The 15,460-nt window shown below is 54.3% G+C and overlaps 7 protein-coding genes across 7 annotated transcripts; 4 read left to right on the forward strand and 3 right to left on the reverse strand.

The window, feature by feature from the left end:
• Positions 1-34: 34 nt before the first annotated feature.
• Positions 35-2,578, forward strand: LY79DRAFT_28820 (alpha amylase). Its single transcript, XM_060552188.1, has 5 exons — positions 35-508; positions 628-895; positions 961-1,363; positions 1,443-1,781; positions 1,851-2,578. Exons 1-5 carry the CDS (start codon positions 275-277, stop codon positions 2,362-2,364), a joined length of 1,758 nt encoding a protein of 585 aa, XP_060421184.1. The 5' UTR covers positions 35-274; the 3' UTR covers positions 2,365-2,578.
• A 214-nt stretch (positions 2,579-2,792) lies between these two features.
• LY79DRAFT_503636 (fungal-specific transcription factor domain-containing protein) lies at positions 2,793-5,000 on the reverse strand (the record flags this gene model as incomplete). Its single annotated transcript, XM_060553419.1, has 3 exons — positions 2,793-3,485; positions 3,540-4,071; positions 4,123-5,000. 3 exons carry the CDS (start codon positions 4,998-5,000, stop codon positions 2,793-2,795), a joined length of 2,103 nt encoding a protein of 700 aa, XP_060421185.1.
• An 873-nt stretch (positions 5,001-5,873) lies between these two features.
• LY79DRAFT_574946 (major facilitator superfamily transporter) lies at positions 5,874-7,678 on the reverse strand (the record flags this gene model as incomplete). The annotated part of the gene is made up of 4 exons (XM_060559656.1): positions 5,874-6,734; positions 6,805-7,215; positions 7,277-7,372; positions 7,433-7,678. 4 exons carry the CDS (start codon positions 7,676-7,678, stop codon positions 5,874-5,876), a joined length of 1,614 nt encoding a protein of 537 aa, XP_060421186.1.
• Positions 7,679-8,501: 823 nt separating this feature from the next.
• On the forward strand, positions 8,502-10,388 carry LY79DRAFT_534440 (TfdA family taurine catabolism dioxygenase TauD). Its single transcript, XM_060556428.1, has 5 exons — positions 8,502-9,119; positions 9,179-9,273; positions 9,348-9,584; positions 9,692-9,896; positions 9,957-10,388. The coding sequence occupies exons 1-5, from the start codon at positions 8,798-8,800 to the stop codon at positions 10,259-10,261; spliced, it is 1,164 nt and encodes a 387-aa protein (XP_060421187.1). The 5' UTR covers positions 8,502-8,797; the 3' UTR covers positions 10,262-10,388.
• On the reverse strand, positions 10,389-11,629 carry LY79DRAFT_655046 (RTC4-like domain-containing protein). Its single transcript, XM_060562659.1, has 2 exons — positions 11,577-11,629; positions 10,389-11,523 (listed from the first exon to the last, which is right to left on the reverse strand). The coding sequence occupies exons 1-2, from the start codon at positions 11,620-11,622 to the stop codon at positions 10,523-10,525; spliced, it is 1,047 nt and encodes a 348-aa protein (XP_060421188.1). The 5' UTR covers positions 11,623-11,629; the 3' UTR covers positions 10,389-10,522.
• A 1,113-nt stretch (positions 11,630-12,742) lies between these two features.
• Positions 12,743-14,650, forward strand: LY79DRAFT_534445 (Dynamitin-domain-containing protein). Its single transcript, XM_060556429.1, has 3 exons — positions 12,743-12,902; positions 12,963-13,022; positions 13,072-14,650. The coding sequence occupies exons 1-3, from the start codon at positions 12,864-12,866 to the stop codon at positions 14,257-14,259; spliced, it is 1,287 nt and encodes a 428-aa protein (XP_060421189.1). The 5' UTR covers positions 12,743-12,863; the 3' UTR covers positions 14,260-14,650.
• Positions 14,651-15,022: 372 nt separating this feature from the next.
• LY79DRAFT_586009 (ribosomal protein S28e) lies at positions 15,023-15,428 on the forward strand (the record flags this gene model as incomplete). Its single annotated transcript, XM_060560572.1, has 3 exons — positions 15,023-15,083; positions 15,195-15,278; positions 15,367-15,428. 3 exons carry the CDS (start codon positions 15,023-15,025, stop codon positions 15,426-15,428), a joined length of 207 nt encoding a protein of 68 aa, XP_060421190.1.
• Positions 15,429-15,460: the final 32 nt, after the last annotated feature.

Below are 15,460 nucleotides of genomic sequence, written 5' to 3' on the forward strand. Positions count from 1 at the left end.
TCCAAACACGTACAAGTAGTGATAGAGTTGGCTTGTGGCTGCTCTCTTCTTGGATATCCCAAGTTCTTAAGCAATGAGCAGACGTGCACGCGTTCTTGCAACCAATTCCCTCGACCATTCTATTTAGATGAACGGCAGTCTGGTCTGTCTCCCTTGAAACTGTATCTCTTGCGGCGCATTACCCCCAATACTCGCGATCTCGACGAATCCTCATCCCGCCAACGAAGCTCGCAGAACTTGGGATCCCGGCTCTAAAACATATAAGGCGACCACAATGGCTCCCCATCCCGTCGAAGGCGCCGCCGGCGGGCAATCGCCCAAAAAGCAGCTGCGCACGTGGTGGAAGGAGAGCTCTGTGTACCAGGTCTATCCGGCATCGTTCCAGGACTCGACCGGCGATGGCGTCGGCGACCTCAAGGGCATCATCTCGCGCGTCGACCACTTCAAGTCGCTGGGCGTCGACATCGTCTGGCTGAGCCCCATCTTCGAGAGCCCCCAGGTCGACATGGTAAGCCGTCGCTGTCTTTGACGCTTACACCCTTCCGCCCAGGCGCTGTCGCAAACCTGGACCTTCTAGATTCGCCGATGGGATCGCTATGGAAGCTTACTGACGGACTGTCATGAAAGGGCTACGATATTAGCAACTACCGCAAGATCCACGAGCCCTACGGCACCGTCGAGGACGTCGACGTCCTCAAAAACAAGCTCCACGAGCGCGGCATGAAGCTCGTGCTCGACCTTGTGGTCAACCACACGAGCGACCAGCACGAGTGGTTCAAGCAGTCGCGCAGCTCAAAGGAGAACCCATACCGCGACTGGTACATCTGGCGCAAGCCAAAGTACGACGCCCATGGCAACCGCCAGCCGCCCAACAACTGGAAGTCGCATTTCCAAGGTCGGTCTCCCTGTCCAATCCGGAGACGGTCATGATATTGGAAGAGAGGCTAACGCAAATCATAGGCAGCGCTTGGGAGTGGGATGAGACCACCGGCGAGTACTACCTCCGCCTCTTCGCAAAGGAGCAGCCCGACCTCAACTGGGAGAACCCCAAGGTGCGCGACGCCGTTCACGCCATCATGCGCTTCTGGCTCGACAAGGGTGCCGACGGCTTCCGCCTTGACGTCATCAACTTCATCAGCAAGCCCCAGGACTTCCCTGACTCAGACCAGGAGGTCCTCTCCGGCTCCGAGCTCTACTCCGCCGGGCCCCGGCTGCACGAGTACCTCAAGGAGCTGGGTGCCATCCTGCAAGAGTACGATGCCTTTAGCGTCGGTGAAATGCCCTGTGTCAGGGATCCCAACGAGGTCATCAAGAGCGTCAATGGGGACCGCGGCGAGCTGAGCATGATTTTCCACTTTGAGTTGTGCGTTATCTCCTCCTCCCTCTCCCTCTACTTCTCTTACCTGGGATCAACCACGTTCGGTCCACTGACACAGTCTTAGTGTCGACATCGACATCGGCCCTCACGGCAAGTTTTCCCCCAAGGAGTGGGATCTGGCCGACCTCAAGGGCATCGCCGACAAGTGGCAGCGTTTCATGTACACTAACAACGGCTGGAACGCGCTGTACCTTGAGAACCACGATCAGCCGCGCTCCATCAGCCGCTTCGCCAACGACGCGCCCGAGCACCGCGTTGACAGCGCGAAAATTATCTCCATGTTCCAAGCCTTCCAGGCCGGCACGCCCTTCGTCTACCAGGGCCAGGAGATCGGCATGGTCAACGTCCCCAAGGAGTGGCCGATGGAGGAGTACAAGGACATTGACTGCCTGAACCATTGGAAGTGAGTGTTACATGATCCGCGTGTTGCCACTTGTTGAGGATGCGTGTATAACTGACAGACAACCCGCAGTCTGAACAAGGACTCCAAGGACCAGGACTACCTGAAGCTTCTCAAGTCACAATACCAAAAGAAGTCGCGCGACAACGCGCGGACGCCGATGCAGTGGAGCGCCGGGCCTAACGCGGGTTTCACGACGGCCGACGCCAAGCCGTGGATGACGGTTCACCCGAACCACACGGAGATCAACGCCGAGTCCCAGGTATCCGATCCCAACTCCGTCTTCAACTTTTGGAAGACCGTCCTCGCGACGAGGAAGAAGCACCTCGATATCTTTGTCTATGGCGACTTCAACCTCGTTGACGAGAAGCACAAGCAGATTGTTGCGTACGCACGGCGATCCGATGATGGCGCTGTCGCAGTTGTTGCCTGCAACTTTTCTTCCGAGACTGTAGAGTGGACGGGATTGAAGGGCGGCGTCAAAGAGGTACTGGTTACCAATGGCGGGAAGACGGCGAAAGACTTTAGCGGAGATAAGGTTGCACTTGGACCATATGAGGGAGCGGTGGTGCTTTTGGAAGCCTAAGTTATGACCCGGCTTGGGAAGTAGAAATGTAGATTATAGACAGATTTTGAATAGATTGCGTTTCTTTATCATGCTTCTACCACGTTTGATATGGCACACAGCGTGCTGTGCTACTGTAAGCTTTGCAGTCGTTAAGAAGCTACGTCAGAATGTGCGCAAGACTTACTGGTGCTCAAGATTGCAGGTTGCGAGAGACTGGGGGGGGAGGGGCGATACTCGTACACCCGGTTCCGAAAGGTCGATGTATTCAGTTCGACACATCAGGTATCATCTTGAGCAGGACTCTCCGCTCGCGCGTGAGCCAGTTGCCTGTGAACAACCTAATTTTTTTGTCTGATGAACCTCGAACCATGCCTAGGAGTCAGGAGGTCGCGGCGGCCGCTGATATTTTGTCACTAAAAAAAATCAAAAAAAATCCATCATGGAGTCTACTCATAAGTTCTCTGCAAGTCCGTAGCAGGCTGCGTGGGACTGCTGAAGGCGCCTGGGTTGTTCTGCACCGAGGCCATCCAGTCATCGTTTGCGACATTGTCCCACGAGACCCCGTTGGCAAAGAGCATGTCGAGCGTGCCGTTGGACTCAACCGCGTTGAAGGAGCCGTCAAAGTTCTGTAGTTGATCGATGAGATCGTGTGCTCCTGGACCCATCTGGTTTTGGTGGTCCCAAATTGGCCGACTAAGATCCTGCCGCTGGGGAGGTATCGGCATTGGACCGCTATTGCCTAAGCTCTGCGCGGCGCCGTCCCTATTAAACATCGAGAGAAAGCTTGCCTGGGCCTGGGCGTATGTTTGGTTGGAATCCGGCACGTCGTTAGTTGCTGCAAATACGTTCGTTTGACCGTTGGCTGCGGCAGCTCTCTCGTTGCGCCATTGGTCGTCATCAACCTCTTGGACTCGAGGAGTCAGAGTCTTGTTCATGGCCAGCAGTGGGCCGTGCTGAACCTCGGATATTCGGGCGCAAAGCATCTCCAAAAGGGCCTTGTTACCGCCGCGACACGACGCAAGAACCCTTTGCAGCTGGAGCAAGATGTCTCTCGGGCCGTCCGTAGAGGATCGCGGTAGTCGGAAGTTGTTCGCAACGGCATCAGTGACGGCGCTAGCAATCTCATAGATCTTGAACTCCTAAAAGGTGTTAGCAAGGACGTGACCTGACAGACGATAATCAGCTACACGTACTATTCCAGGACCATGGGCTTCAATAGCAGTGCTTGGAAGCTGCGAAATGAGCTGAAGGAACTCTTTAGCTATATGTATGGGGTGCGACAGGGATGTAACGTTGGTGCTGTTATTGTTGCTGTTGTTATCGTTGCTGTAGTTTCCAGACGACCAGGAGCGGCCGTGATTCATGGTGACTTTCCACAACACAGCCTGCATCCACTGGCGCGTGACGACGATGTCAGCACGCTGGACGTCGTTGCTCGCATCAGAGTCCAGGGGTATCTCCTGGAGCTTCCTCTGAACAACATCAAGACATGCTCTGCTGGCGGTCTGTAGACCGTCTGCCATGGACCACATGGCGTCCTCATCATCCGAATTCTGGAGTATGTCAAAGGCGCCACTTTGATCGAATATCCAGAAAAGATTTGCTAGTTTCTTGAACGCCGGGAGGACATGGCCCTCGTCCTCGCCTACCCCGGAACCGTCCAGTGACGGGAAGCGTAGGTTGGATTTCAGAACCACGGGCAGCTTGTGGAGCATTGCCACACCCCTGAGATCGTGTTAGGAGCAGCTGGAATCGAACAATAATGACGAGACAAACCTTTCTGTAACGAAGAGTAGCCACAGTATTCTCCTCTTCATCTGCTGTTCTGGTAACGGCAAGGCCATATACGAGGATTCCTTGTGCAGTCCCATGATCTGGGCAATAGTGATAGCCTCCCGTAGATAGAGCAGGGATTTGGCCCCTCCAGGCTGCTGGTTTTCATGATAAACGTGGAGGAAAAAAGAGGTCCTCAGCCAGTTGAGATTCATCGGCGGGCCACCCTCGCGTTCCTGCAATGCCATCCTCGACCGCTGGCACTCGGCCTCCATCGAGCTTGCTGTCGCCGGGTCATCATTGTCCGTCGTGGTCAGCTTCAGCTGAGCGATGGTCGCGGCCCCAACAGCGTTGGCCAAGACATAAGAATCCAGATCATCGGCGTCGCGGGACAGCGAGGCCATGATCTCCTCGACTGCGATGATGGGCCATACAGGGAATAAACGCAGGCGATAAATACATAGTCTCAAGACAAGCGACGCACTAGGGGTCCTCTGCGCCTGCGGGATAGTGGTCTCTTGCCGAACCAGTCTCAGTCTGCCGGTGGGGTCTCCGGCGCCTTCGGACGAACCTCCGTCAGATGAGAGCGAGGACTGAGAGGGTGCGGCAGCTCCGGCCGGGGTAGATGCGACGGCAGCTCCATCGCCGGTTGGCGAGTTTGGGCTTGGGGGGGCGGCGGCACTTTCCTGCTGGGCCTGTGCAATCTGCCGTATCGTCTTCGCCCTCAGGTTCCGGGGTCCACGGGTGGCAGGGACCTTGTTGAAGGTACATGCCGTGCGAATGGCGACGCAGCCGTCACAGGGCGGGACCTCTGTGCACTTGATCTTGCGGATCTTGCACGCGTCACACGCTCTCTTGCCAATCTTGCGCCTGGTTGACATGTCGCAAAGACGGAAGAGAACGTTGGCTTACTTGCGTCGTGTCATGGCAGCCAGGCAGCGCCTCGAACTAGTTGGTCGTCTCCCACAGTGTCTTGTCTTCATGTACTGTACAAGGCGTGGTGTGTGTGAGATCTGTCACTTTCACCAAGACAGGTCCCGGTCTGATAGGTATTGTGGCGTCCGACAAGAGTGGGATGGGAGGGAAGGGGCAACGATGGGTATTAGTTTACAGGGCAAGGCTCCAAATCGCGAGATGCATGTGGAATCAAGCAAGCCGATTCCGACGTGGTTTGGAGAGGTTGATAGGGGCCCCTTCGGTCGGCGACTTTGGAGTGACGGCAGTGACGGCAAAGAGAGGGACGGATGGAACACTTGCAGGCTCCAAGGAGAAGAGAAAATTGGGGGTGTGGAGGGGAGCGGGTGACGTTTGAGATGCAAGATGCAGAAGGTGGAGACTGGGGCTGTAGTGTGTTCGATGCGCTAAGCCCATAAGGAGAGCTGTGGAGAAGTTTACTCCTACTACGTACATCTGGGTCCGTTGACGACCTTGATGTGATCCTGCCATGCGCACAGTACAGACCACAAACCCTGGAGAGCATCTCACAATTAACAAAAGTCCCGAGCCCAGAGCGGCCATGGGTTTCTTCTAGATCTATTCTTCATGCCGGTGCAAGTTACCATTATTAATAATAAGTATTACCCCTAAGCGTAAATGCTTGATGCATGTGTCTCTATACCCGAACGAACCCTCAGTACCCACTCTCATCAAAATATGGTTATTCAAATTGCCATCTTTTTCAAAACAAAAATTGGTATTCATATATGCTGAACCGAACTCCGTCGCGTTTCATCCGAGAAGCTTCGGACTCATTTCTAGTAAACGAATCTGAAATCCACACGCTTGTTTCCGTCCTGTTCGCGCGCCACCGTGTCATTCTGGTACGCCTGCCGCTCCTCGCTCGACATGGCGTTCCACGCCTGCTCCTTGCGCTTGTTCAACATTATGAGAACTTGGCGGTGAGACAAGAACACGACGAGGCTAAGGGCGCAGATGGATACGCAGACGGTGTTGCCGCGCTTGTAGTAGGGTACGTCGTACTTGCGGTAGATCTGCGAGCCGATGAGGGATCCGATCTGGACGATGACATTGTATGTCGCTGCTGAGATGGCGCGCTTCTTGACGTCGAACGTGTTCTCAGAGATCCACGAAGAAACAATCGGGTGGAAGTATGGGTATCCGGAGATGAGCGTGATGACCGAGTAACGAGACCATTCCCGGCCGCCGTCCGGTAGTGTGAGTAGCGTTATGAGAAGGGGCATGATCCAGAACTCGCCAAAGATGCAGTGGAACGCGCGCTCCTTGAAGTAGTCACTGCTGAAAGCAAGCGCGAGCATCGTGATGATCTGCAGAACAGCAGAGGGCACCGTGAGCATGTTGGAGTTGAACGTTGTGAAGCCGAGGCTGCGGAGCGTGAGCGTGAGGTAGGCCTGGACAGGAGTGGCGGGGATGTAGGCGATGAGGCCGATGAAGTAGAGGCCCCACATCGAGGGGTCGGTCCAGGCGTTCTTGATATCCTTGAACGTTGCGGGCTCCTTGAGCGCTGTGAGGCCCTTGGCCGGGTCATCGCGGAGGATACGGTTGGTCATAATGACCTCTTGTCTCTCCGTGTACCATGGCTTTCTCCAGATGGGCGTCGTGGTACTGGTCGGGGAGCTGGGGAGCCAAACGAAGGCCTGTGAACTCCATGTCAGCACCGATGCTTCACTTGTTGCGACTGAGAAAAAGGTGAGACTCAAAACGTACCAGAGCAGCCAGAACACAGGTGAGAAGCCCTTCGACGAGGAAAAGCCAAAACCACCCAGGGTATCCCCCGATGCCGCGCATCTCGAGGATGCCCGCAGCCAGCAAGGCCGATATGACTCGCGCAACGTTCAATGTGGACCAAAACACGGCGAGTCGGACGGAGAGCTCTTTGGACGTATAGAAGTAAGTCGCAAAGAGAATAGTACCGGGGATGAAGCCACCCTCGCACGCCCCAATGAGGGCCCGCGTCACGTAGAATCCGGCGCGGGTCGTCATCCAGGCCTGCGCCCAAGTGACGATACCCCACATCATCATCATGGTTGGCAGCACGTACTTGAAGCCGAACCGCTTGGTGAGGAACTGGACGGGGAACTCGGTGGTCAGGAAAGCAAGCAGTTGGATCGTGGTTCCCTATGAGAGGGATGTCAGCCTTAGCATCGTGCTTCTATTACAAGGACTGGCGGGGACTTACGTTGTTGTAGTCGTCGCTGCTGAGCTTCATGTCCTTGAGAAAATCGTCGGCCAGAGCGTTACTCAAGTTTCCTCTGTCCAGCTGGAGACCAAAGAACTGAAAAAAAAAGTCAGCGGGGATGGCATCTCGCCCTCGGGTTCAAGAGTTTATGCATACCATGACGCAGAGTATCGATAGCAACTTGATGTCCGTGATGCGCACGACCTGCCTCTCCTCGGCTGCGGTCCAGGTCGCGGCAGGATCCCACCGGTGCTTTCCCTCGTAGGACTCGTGCGGAGGCACGTGGTCGGAGAGGTTCTCGCGACCGACAACAGCAGAAGTGTCCGAGACCTGGTAGACCGAGGCGGCGTCCTTGCCGTTGTCGCTGGCCGGGTTCGGCGCGTGGGTCTTGACGTCGGCCATCTTTGCTGTTTCCGGTGCGCTCGTGTAGTTCTGGAAGGTAGAGGGGGACGGCAAGATTGGAGGACGGCGTGGGCGAACTGTTGGAGCTTCCAAAAAGTTCTAGCCCAGGGTTCCGCAGAGAGAATGGCAAGGCGGCGGTGATCGATGATGGCAGTCAATGGAACCTAGTGAACGCTCAACTTAATAGTCGTTCTTTGAGGCTCTGATGTTTCTGGTTGAGGGTAGCAGATCATAGCTCTCACGACATCTACCCTCGCTCTTGCGTCTTCGAGGGAATCCACAAACTAGTGGAGGTGAGCCATGTGGTCGGACAGGGGATGGGAGAAGGTGGTGTCGACAACCTTTTTTCCCCCCCTGCCTCCTCGGAGTTTGGCTCCCCAACCTACGGATACACTACATGTGTCTGACAGCGACCGGGCCCGGATGGTCTAGCCGGAGTTGCAGGTCTCCAAAAAAAAAAAAAAAACAAATCTTACCCCAGACTCCCATCGTTTTCTCCGCCGCCCCTCTTCGTCCGGGTCCTTGGAACCCCTCCCGTGGACGTCTTGGCCATATTGAACATCGCCTGGTACAATAAGCATATTTCAACCGCCGGTAAGCTATTCTTTTTCCTTGAAAAAGGCGGCTTGCTTCCAAGGCTTTAGTCTCGTCAAAGAGGGTGTCATGCGCCGGAGATTTGCGTAAAACGAAATGGACAAATGCAAGATACAAGGTAGCCCCGGCGCTGCAACGACGTGATGATGTCGCACTAGGACTCCGAGATTTTCTCCGGGCGTTGATTTCGCCGGCGGGGGACCCCGCCCAACTGATTGGTCACGGCGGGCAGGCCTCGCCGAATTAGGAAGCTTTGTGATTGCGCCATCGCCCACCGGCCGGGAGCCTTCGTCGCACTCACGAACCGAACGCAGCAAACGGTTGGAGCAAACGTCTGACGATCTTCTTCCTTTCTCACCCCATCAAATGACTTGCCCCTCGGTCTCGCTTTCTAAGCTAGAAAATACACTGCTCTTCTATAATACGTACCTGAATCTGGGGACAGAGGAACCACGGCTGTTTCGGGCACAAAACCACTCATATATATCTTGCCGACTCCTTTTGTTATCAGATCTTGCCTAAATCATGGTCGACGAAGCCCTCAAGCGCCCTTCATCTCCCAGCTCTGAAAACTTCCAAACGTCTAAATCAAGAAAGGTCAACGGCTCGCACAACGACAACATCACTATGCCTTCAGCGGTCCCAAACGGAGCGGCCGAGGCCAACATCGTTGGCGGAAACCCCATCGCCCGCCCCCGTTTGAGCAAGCCGCTTGTATACTCCGGCTCGCTGGACAACTACAAGAGCATGGACATCACCCCTGTCATTGGTCGGGAGTACGAGGGCCTTCAGGTGGTTGACCTTCTCAAGGCCGACGATCAGGTCATCAGAGACTTGGCTGTCACAAGTAAGCCTTGACAACTCCCGTTCTCACCTCATAGTACATCATACTAAGAGTGACATCAGTTTCTCAGCGCGGAGTTGTCTTCCTGCGCGACCAGAATGTTACGCCAACTCAGATGAAGGACTTCTGCCTCCGTCTCACAGAGCTTGCCGGATGTGTAAGTCCAGACCAACATTTGATGAACCAGCCTCATCTTGCCATCGACTATGAAACCTAACTCGGCCGAAAAAGCCCGAATCGTCAGGTCTTCACATTCATCCCCTGACTGAGGAGGGTAGCGAGCTCGGTGACCAGATTAGCGTCATCAGCAGCGAAAAGCAAAAAAAAGGAGGCGGCCTCACCCACCAGTTGAGCGACGTGAGCCGTTTCGCTAGTGCCGGCTGGCACACCGACATCTCTTTTGAGCAGGTCCCCTCAGACTATGCAATGCTCAAGATCCACACCCTGCCCCCGACCGGTGGTGACACTGTACGTTTTTATTTCTGCAAACCCTTACGTGGCCCCTGTTGGGCTACCTCTCCGTTGCAAACGTATGTAGATGGACTTTGCCGCTCACTGAAAATCCTCGTGGTTAGTTGTGGGCTTCCGGATATGAGATCTATGACAGACTCTCCCCTGCCATGCAGAAATTCCTTGAAGGGTTGACAGCCACCCACGACGCCACATTCTTCCACGACGAGGCCCGAAGGCTGGGCAACCCTCTTCGAGATGGTCTCCGAGGCTCGCCACTGAACAAGGGCTCTGAGCTCAAGGCCGTCCATCCTGTTATCCGCACCAACCGTGAGTGATCGCCCTCTCTGATCGACCTCTGGGAGCTCCGAGCGCTGACAAAGTCTGTAGCTGTGACTGGCTGGAAGTCCGTCTACGTGAACAAGGGCTTCACGAAGCGCATCAACGGCGTCACAAAGGACGAGTCCGACGTCCTCTTGAACTACCTCTTCAACCTCGTCACTCAGAACCATGACGCCCAGGTCCGCTTCAAGTGGCGCCAGAACGACCTCGCCATCTGGGACAACCGGAGCATGTGGCACTGCGCGACCTACGACTATGTCGACGCCAGAGCAGGTGATCGCGTGGCGTCCCTGGGCGAGGCGCCGTATCTTGATTTGAACAGCACGGGCAGAAGGGAGGCCTTGGGATTGTAACGTTTAAACAATGAAATAAAAAAAATCCTACGGCTGGCGCTCATTTTTGATATTGGCCATGATAACTGTACACTGTTAGACAACATGCTGCGACATAACGTGAGCAGATCTGGACAAAGGGTTAACCCTCGCCGTATACCTATTGTGCCGCTTTTTATTTCATAATGCTATTGAGGTGCCATATCGAGACCAAACGCTGGCGACCTGGTCTCTTGCCGCTCCGGATATCACATGCCACATGTTCCACATTGTTTTGCTCTTTCAGTGTCCTCCTGCCTGTTCATCGTCGCTCAGCTGATCAACCGTATCCCCAGCATCATCGTGGAGCAAATCGCCAATCCACTTGCTTTCCTCGAGAATCGTTCTTGCTTCATCTATCTTGACCTCCATGTCCTCGCAGATCAACTGAACGGCCAACTCGGGAACCAAGACTGCCTCCACATAACTGGAATATCCACGCGATGATATGACACGGTCTTCCACAGCTCGCTCCCTTAAAACCGACGAGAAATTGCCAATGATGCTTTCTGACATTGCACGTAGGCCACGTGGACCGTAGTATCCAGGTGTTAGGCTGTCCCCTGCTTTCAGCAACGTCCGGTCCTTGCCTTCCTTCACTTTGTCGACCAACAGTGAAGCGTAGTGAGACGAGCCGCCGTTGATGATGCTCCGAAGGAAGTCGTAATGAGTTGCGAGCCGGGAATCAAGAATTCCCCAGTCGATCTTGGGGTATCCCCGGGCATCCCATGCATCTTCGGCTGACTTCTTTTTGTGCAGTCGACAGAATTGAATCTGCCTGCGAATATGTAGCCGTGCACCCCCTGAAAAGCCCTCCAGGAGAGCCTTTTCAACAATCTCACTACACATTGGGCACCGTGTCTCTGTGTCGATATCCGAAATTGAGTGGTCCGAGATATCCAAAAACGAGTCCTTCTCTCCCTTGTGCCTTTTATAAAGAGCCTCAGGGCTTGATTCCAGATCGAGAAGATCTGCTGACCCCCTTGTAGGACCATGCAGGGGCTCAGGTAGCGAGCCAGATGGGTGCTTGAACTTGGCCTCGATGGTACGTCGAGGCGATGTGCTGGGGCTGAGAGATGAATGCTTTTGAAATTTCGATCTCGGAGGGCTACCAGGAGGTGAAGATGGCAAGGATGGAATCTTGATGAGGTCTTTCTGAGGACCCTTGCCAGAGAACTGATCGAAGGGATCGTCGTCGTATGCCTTGAATGACGGCTGAGGCCTTTTTGGACTCGGAGAGCGACCTTGAACAAGTGTCAGCAGAAGATCGGGAACATCAGTTGTAGAAGAACCAAACCTTCTTTCTTCCGTTTGGTCGCTGCCATTTCTTGAGAGCTTTTCATCGTCGATCTCTCAGGCAACTTGCTCGATCGCCGAATATCTTTCTTATCACGTTGGGAGTAGGACTTCCTCCCCCCCCGCAGTTTTTTCGCCTCTCTCTCGTCATCAAGCTTCCTGGTCAATGTCCTCTTTTTGTTAGATACCAAGTTAGGCAAAGATTCGTCTGGCAGGCCTCTCTTGCTTGCACGAGCTGTGGTATTCGAACCCTGATAGCTAGTGCTGCGTCTCGGGCCCAAATTACTCTCTTGAGATGCCCTGTACTCCTTGGCTTGTTCTTGCCCCCTCCTTGAAGTGCCGTAATAAGGGGGGCGCTGAATATCAGCTCGAGATGATCGTGTATCCTTGTCTGAGTCCGAAAAGTCCGCAGTAGGCTTCGACGTGCTCCGGAAGCGGCTTTCCTTAGGCTGTGGCAGCGGCGAAGACTGCGTGAGTTCCGACCCTGCTTTTTCACTCGAGAATTTTTCTGAAGCCATCGTGTGGCTGGTCGTAAGGGGCTCTGCCTCACTCAGTTCCGACTCTGTGTCATCCATTGGCGGATCATCGATCTTAGGCTCGAAACGAGATTTGCCGTTAAGCGTCTGGAGCAAAGGAGGGGGTTTTGCATTCCTAGAGAGGCCCGCTCGCCGCCCAGTTCGATAATCGCTTCCGCTGGACATGTTGGCAGATTCAACTAGAAGCTATGCCTCTTTTTTGCGCCAAAACCCCGGCTTCATGGATTAAGAGGCGACTGTGTTGGATGAGCTGCAGGTTTCTCATAGGGCGTTCACTATCAGTCCCGACCGGCCTGGCTGACGATCAAGGACCTTAGTGGGGTGGCAGATCAGAGTCAGCATATGCGTCGTAAGGTAACAGATACATCAATTGATAACGGCCTGTTGACTCCTTTCCGAGGGTGCAGTCGCATCGAATTGCGAAGAGAGCTTGTTTTTTATCGGGGACCACAAAAGTAAGTTGTTGTCGCTTGAGGCCAAGTGCTTGAAGCTGCAGTCGCGTTCTGAACGCGTGCCTGCATACTCGGGGGTAGATTCACAGCGTTCCGATGCTACCCCACTTGCCACTAACTCGATAGGTAAACTTCCATTCAATTAATGGGTGGCCCCTGCCACTCAGCAACTAATAGCACTGGAGCTTGGCTTTCCGCGTAGGGGTCTTTAGCCATCTTGTTGACTCTGCTGCGGTCGACATCTTCACACCAAGCAGCGCGATTGATAACCCCCTACAGCGAGCCCCTTGAATTCACACCATGGCCTTAAACCGCAAATATGCAGCGCTGCCAGATCTGGTCCGAGCAACCGTATTTATGAATGGCTAGAGCATGAGCAGCCCTGCTGACACCGCCTAGGACTCGGCCCCCGATGTGTACGAGACCCCAGAGCTGACCGACGACACTTCGACCGTTCCTGTGAGATTCGTTTCTACCAGCATCATTGGTTATGGCTGACGTGTAGTAGACGACGGCCGGACAGTCGCATTCGGACGATGACTTCGATGACGATCTGGACGACGATACGAACGGGATCTCGCGGTCCCGACTACGAGTAGACCAAGCGCGGTCTCGTTTTCTGCCCGCAGGAGTAGACGCTACGGAGGTCGACTTTTCGGATCGGGTAGACGGCAAACGAAAGTCATACAAGGCCTCGACGAGGCGCCGGCGCATTCTCCAAGATGGTACAGCCGAAATAGGCGATCTCAGTGACGAGGATGACGAGGTTAATCTCGAACGGAAGATTGCGCGGCTGCAGCGCGAGGTCGAAGAGGCTAAAGAGGAGCACAGAAAGAGGAAAGAAACCGCAGCACAGCCCGCTCCCGGAGAACAAGAAGAGAAGCTGGGATCGTTGAGCAAGGCTCTGGACGAAATCTCCAGAACCATCGCGCCGTCTACCTCAACGTCTAGTGTTCAACCGGTATCTCAGTTATCCCAACAGCAACAAGAAGGGCCGCATGATGTGCTTCCACAAAGAAACGCTGCCACATACACTGTCACATATGCTCCTACCTACGAACAAAGCCATGCCCTTGCCAAAGCAGCGGACTTTGACAGACGGCTGGTCCTTCTCGAGAAGGCCATTGGGATCGGTTCAACTGCTTTGCCCGAGGTTGATGTCAATGGACTGCCGCGAGCCATTCTTCCGACTCTCGATGGCCTTCAGAAACAGATCACAACTCTGTCACAGGCTTCGACGTCGAACCTGGATACAATTAGCCGCCGGGTGCGAACCTTGATCCAGGAAGCTCAAGAGTTGGAAAAGGCGAGACAAGGGGCCAAATCTGCGCAGGAAACGCTTGGTAACGGTGCAGCGGATAGCGAGGGTGCCCAGCCTCCTGAGCAGCTGGCCAAGATTAACGCTCTCTATGGAACGTTGCCCACGATTGAAAATCTGGCTCCACTGCTGCCACCACTGCTGGACCGTCTGAGGTCGCTTCGGACAATCCATTCTGACGCCGCGACTGCAAGCGAGATGCTCCAACGGATCGAGAAGCAGCAGGCAGACATGGCCACCGATCTTCAACAGTGGAAGGATGGCTTAGTGAAGGTTGAAGAAGCGATGAAGGAGAGCAGTACGGCTATGACGGGGAACATGAAGGTCATGGAGGCTTGGGTCAAGGACTTGGAGGGACGGATTGCGAAGTTGCCATGATTGCCCTCTGTCCGACAATGATACCCCTGATTTTATCCTCGCATTTGAGCTGGCCGTTAACGATGTTCTCCTGAACCTGACGACTTGTGATGCTCGTTTCAATTTCGAACAGCGATGCCGTGCACATGTAGCAGACTTTGGGTTTTTACAAATATGGCCTGTACATAGCTCGTAGCCCAAGATGCAAGCTCGGCCTGTCTGGAACCATGACACCACTGCCTGGGCAAGAAGCAAGTGTTGAAAGGTCTCTATAAGGCAATTTAGGTGCAAATAACCTCCAATCCAGTCTCATTAAATGGCTCATTCAATTATAGAAGGTAATAGGGGCCTGGCGTAGGTAATACGATCTGACGCCCAATGCCACAATGCAGCTTTTATGGTTCTCTTTAAGATGCTCATGTTAACTTGCATGCCATGGTCAGCCCAGTGTACCTACTTAGGTACAGTTGACCATGCTACGGGGCAGAAAATACTCTGGGTGGAAGGAACAAGGGCGGTGAGCCAAAACAGTTAGAGCCAGAACCAAACCGCGGGATTGGTCCAATCAAAGCCCGCGCTGGGTGGTTCTTTCATCCTCAGGGTTTTCCTGCCCTTTCCTTCCACAAACCCATCGCAATCGCATCTGCAATCCATCGCCCACTCCGAGTCCCTCCCAAAAGCGCAGCCATCACCAGCACCTTCGCAACCACATACATGTACGTGCCACGAACTCCGAAATTGACAGAGATCTTGACAACTGACGTAATTTTTGACTGCAGTCAAAATGGATTCCGCTAAGCAGCCCGTCAAGCTTGTGAAGGTCACCCGCGTCCTGGGCCGTACTGGTATGCTCAGCCACCCGAAATTGCAAAACCTCGACACCTCCCGAGATCCAACGCCATGATACGCCGAGATGAAGGGAGGAATCTTTGGTCATATGTCTGACAGCGTAATAGGCTCCCGCGGTGGTGTCACCCAGGTCCGCGTCGAGTTCATGGACGACCAGACCCGTTCCATCATCCGTAACGTCAAGGGACCCGGTAAGCGGCCACGAATACCCACGATTCTCTGTCCCGGCAGAGCGAATAACTTGAAATTCGGCTCGGTACTGACCTTTGCGTGTTATAGTTCGCGAGGACGACATCCTTTGCCTGCTCGAGTCTGAGCGTGAGGCCCGCAGACTGAGATAAAACGGCGATCACCGGCGGCGGCGTGTGTTATG

The sequence above is a fragment of the Colletotrichum navitas genome (genome assembly GCF_030913465.1).
Source record: "Colletotrichum navitas strain CBS 125086 chromosome Unknown LY79scaffold_1, whole genome shotgun sequence".
NCBI classification, from domain to species: domain Eukaryota; kingdom Fungi; phylum Ascomycota; class Sordariomycetes; order Glomerellales; family Glomerellaceae; genus Colletotrichum; species Colletotrichum navitas.

Bases quoted from the DNA above. Each gene is read 5' to 3' on its own strand.
- LY79DRAFT_28820 (XM_060552188.1), top strand. From the start codon at position 275: ATGGCTCCCCATCCCGTCGAAGGCGCCGCCGGCGGGCAATCGCCCAAA. The intron at 509-627 runs GTAAGCCGTCGC...CTGTCATGAAAG, and splicing joins AGAGCCCCCAGGTCGACATG to GGCTACGATATTAGCAACTA. The intron at 1,782-1,850 runs GTGAGTGTTACA...GACAACCCGCAG, and splicing joins GACTGCCTGAACCATTGGAA to TCTGAACAAGGACTCCAAGG.
- LY79DRAFT_534445 (XM_060556429.1), top strand. From the start codon at position 12,864: ATGGCCTTAAACCGCAAATATGCAGCGCTGCCAGATCTG. The intron at 12,903-12,962 runs GTCCGAGCAACC...GACACCGCCTAG, and splicing joins ATGCAGCGCTGCCAGATCTG to GACTCGGCCCCCGATGTGTA. The intron at 13,023-13,071 runs GTGAGATTCGTT...GACGTGTAGTAG, and splicing joins ACGACACTTCGACCGTTCCT to ACGACGGCCGGACAGTCGCA.
- LY79DRAFT_534440 (XM_060556428.1), top strand. From the start codon at position 8,798: ATGGTCGACGAAGCCCTCAAGCGCCCTTCATCTCCCAGCTCTGAAAAC. The intron at 9,120-9,178 runs GTAAGCCTTGAC...GAGTGACATCAG, and splicing joins CAGAGACTTGGCTGTCACAA to TTTCTCAGCGCGGAGTTGTC. The intron at 9,897-9,956 runs GTGAGTGATCGC...CAAAGTCTGTAG, and splicing joins TCCTGTTATCCGCACCAACC to CTGTGACTGGCTGGAAGTCC.
- LY79DRAFT_655046 (XM_060562659.1), bottom strand. From the start codon at position 11,622: ATGAAAAGCTCTCAAGAAATGGCAGCGACCAAACGGAAGAAAGAAG. The intron at 11,524-11,576 runs GTTTGGTTCTTC...CACTTGTTCAAG, and splicing joins GACCAAACGGAAGAAAGAAG to GTCGCTCTCCGAGTCCAAAA.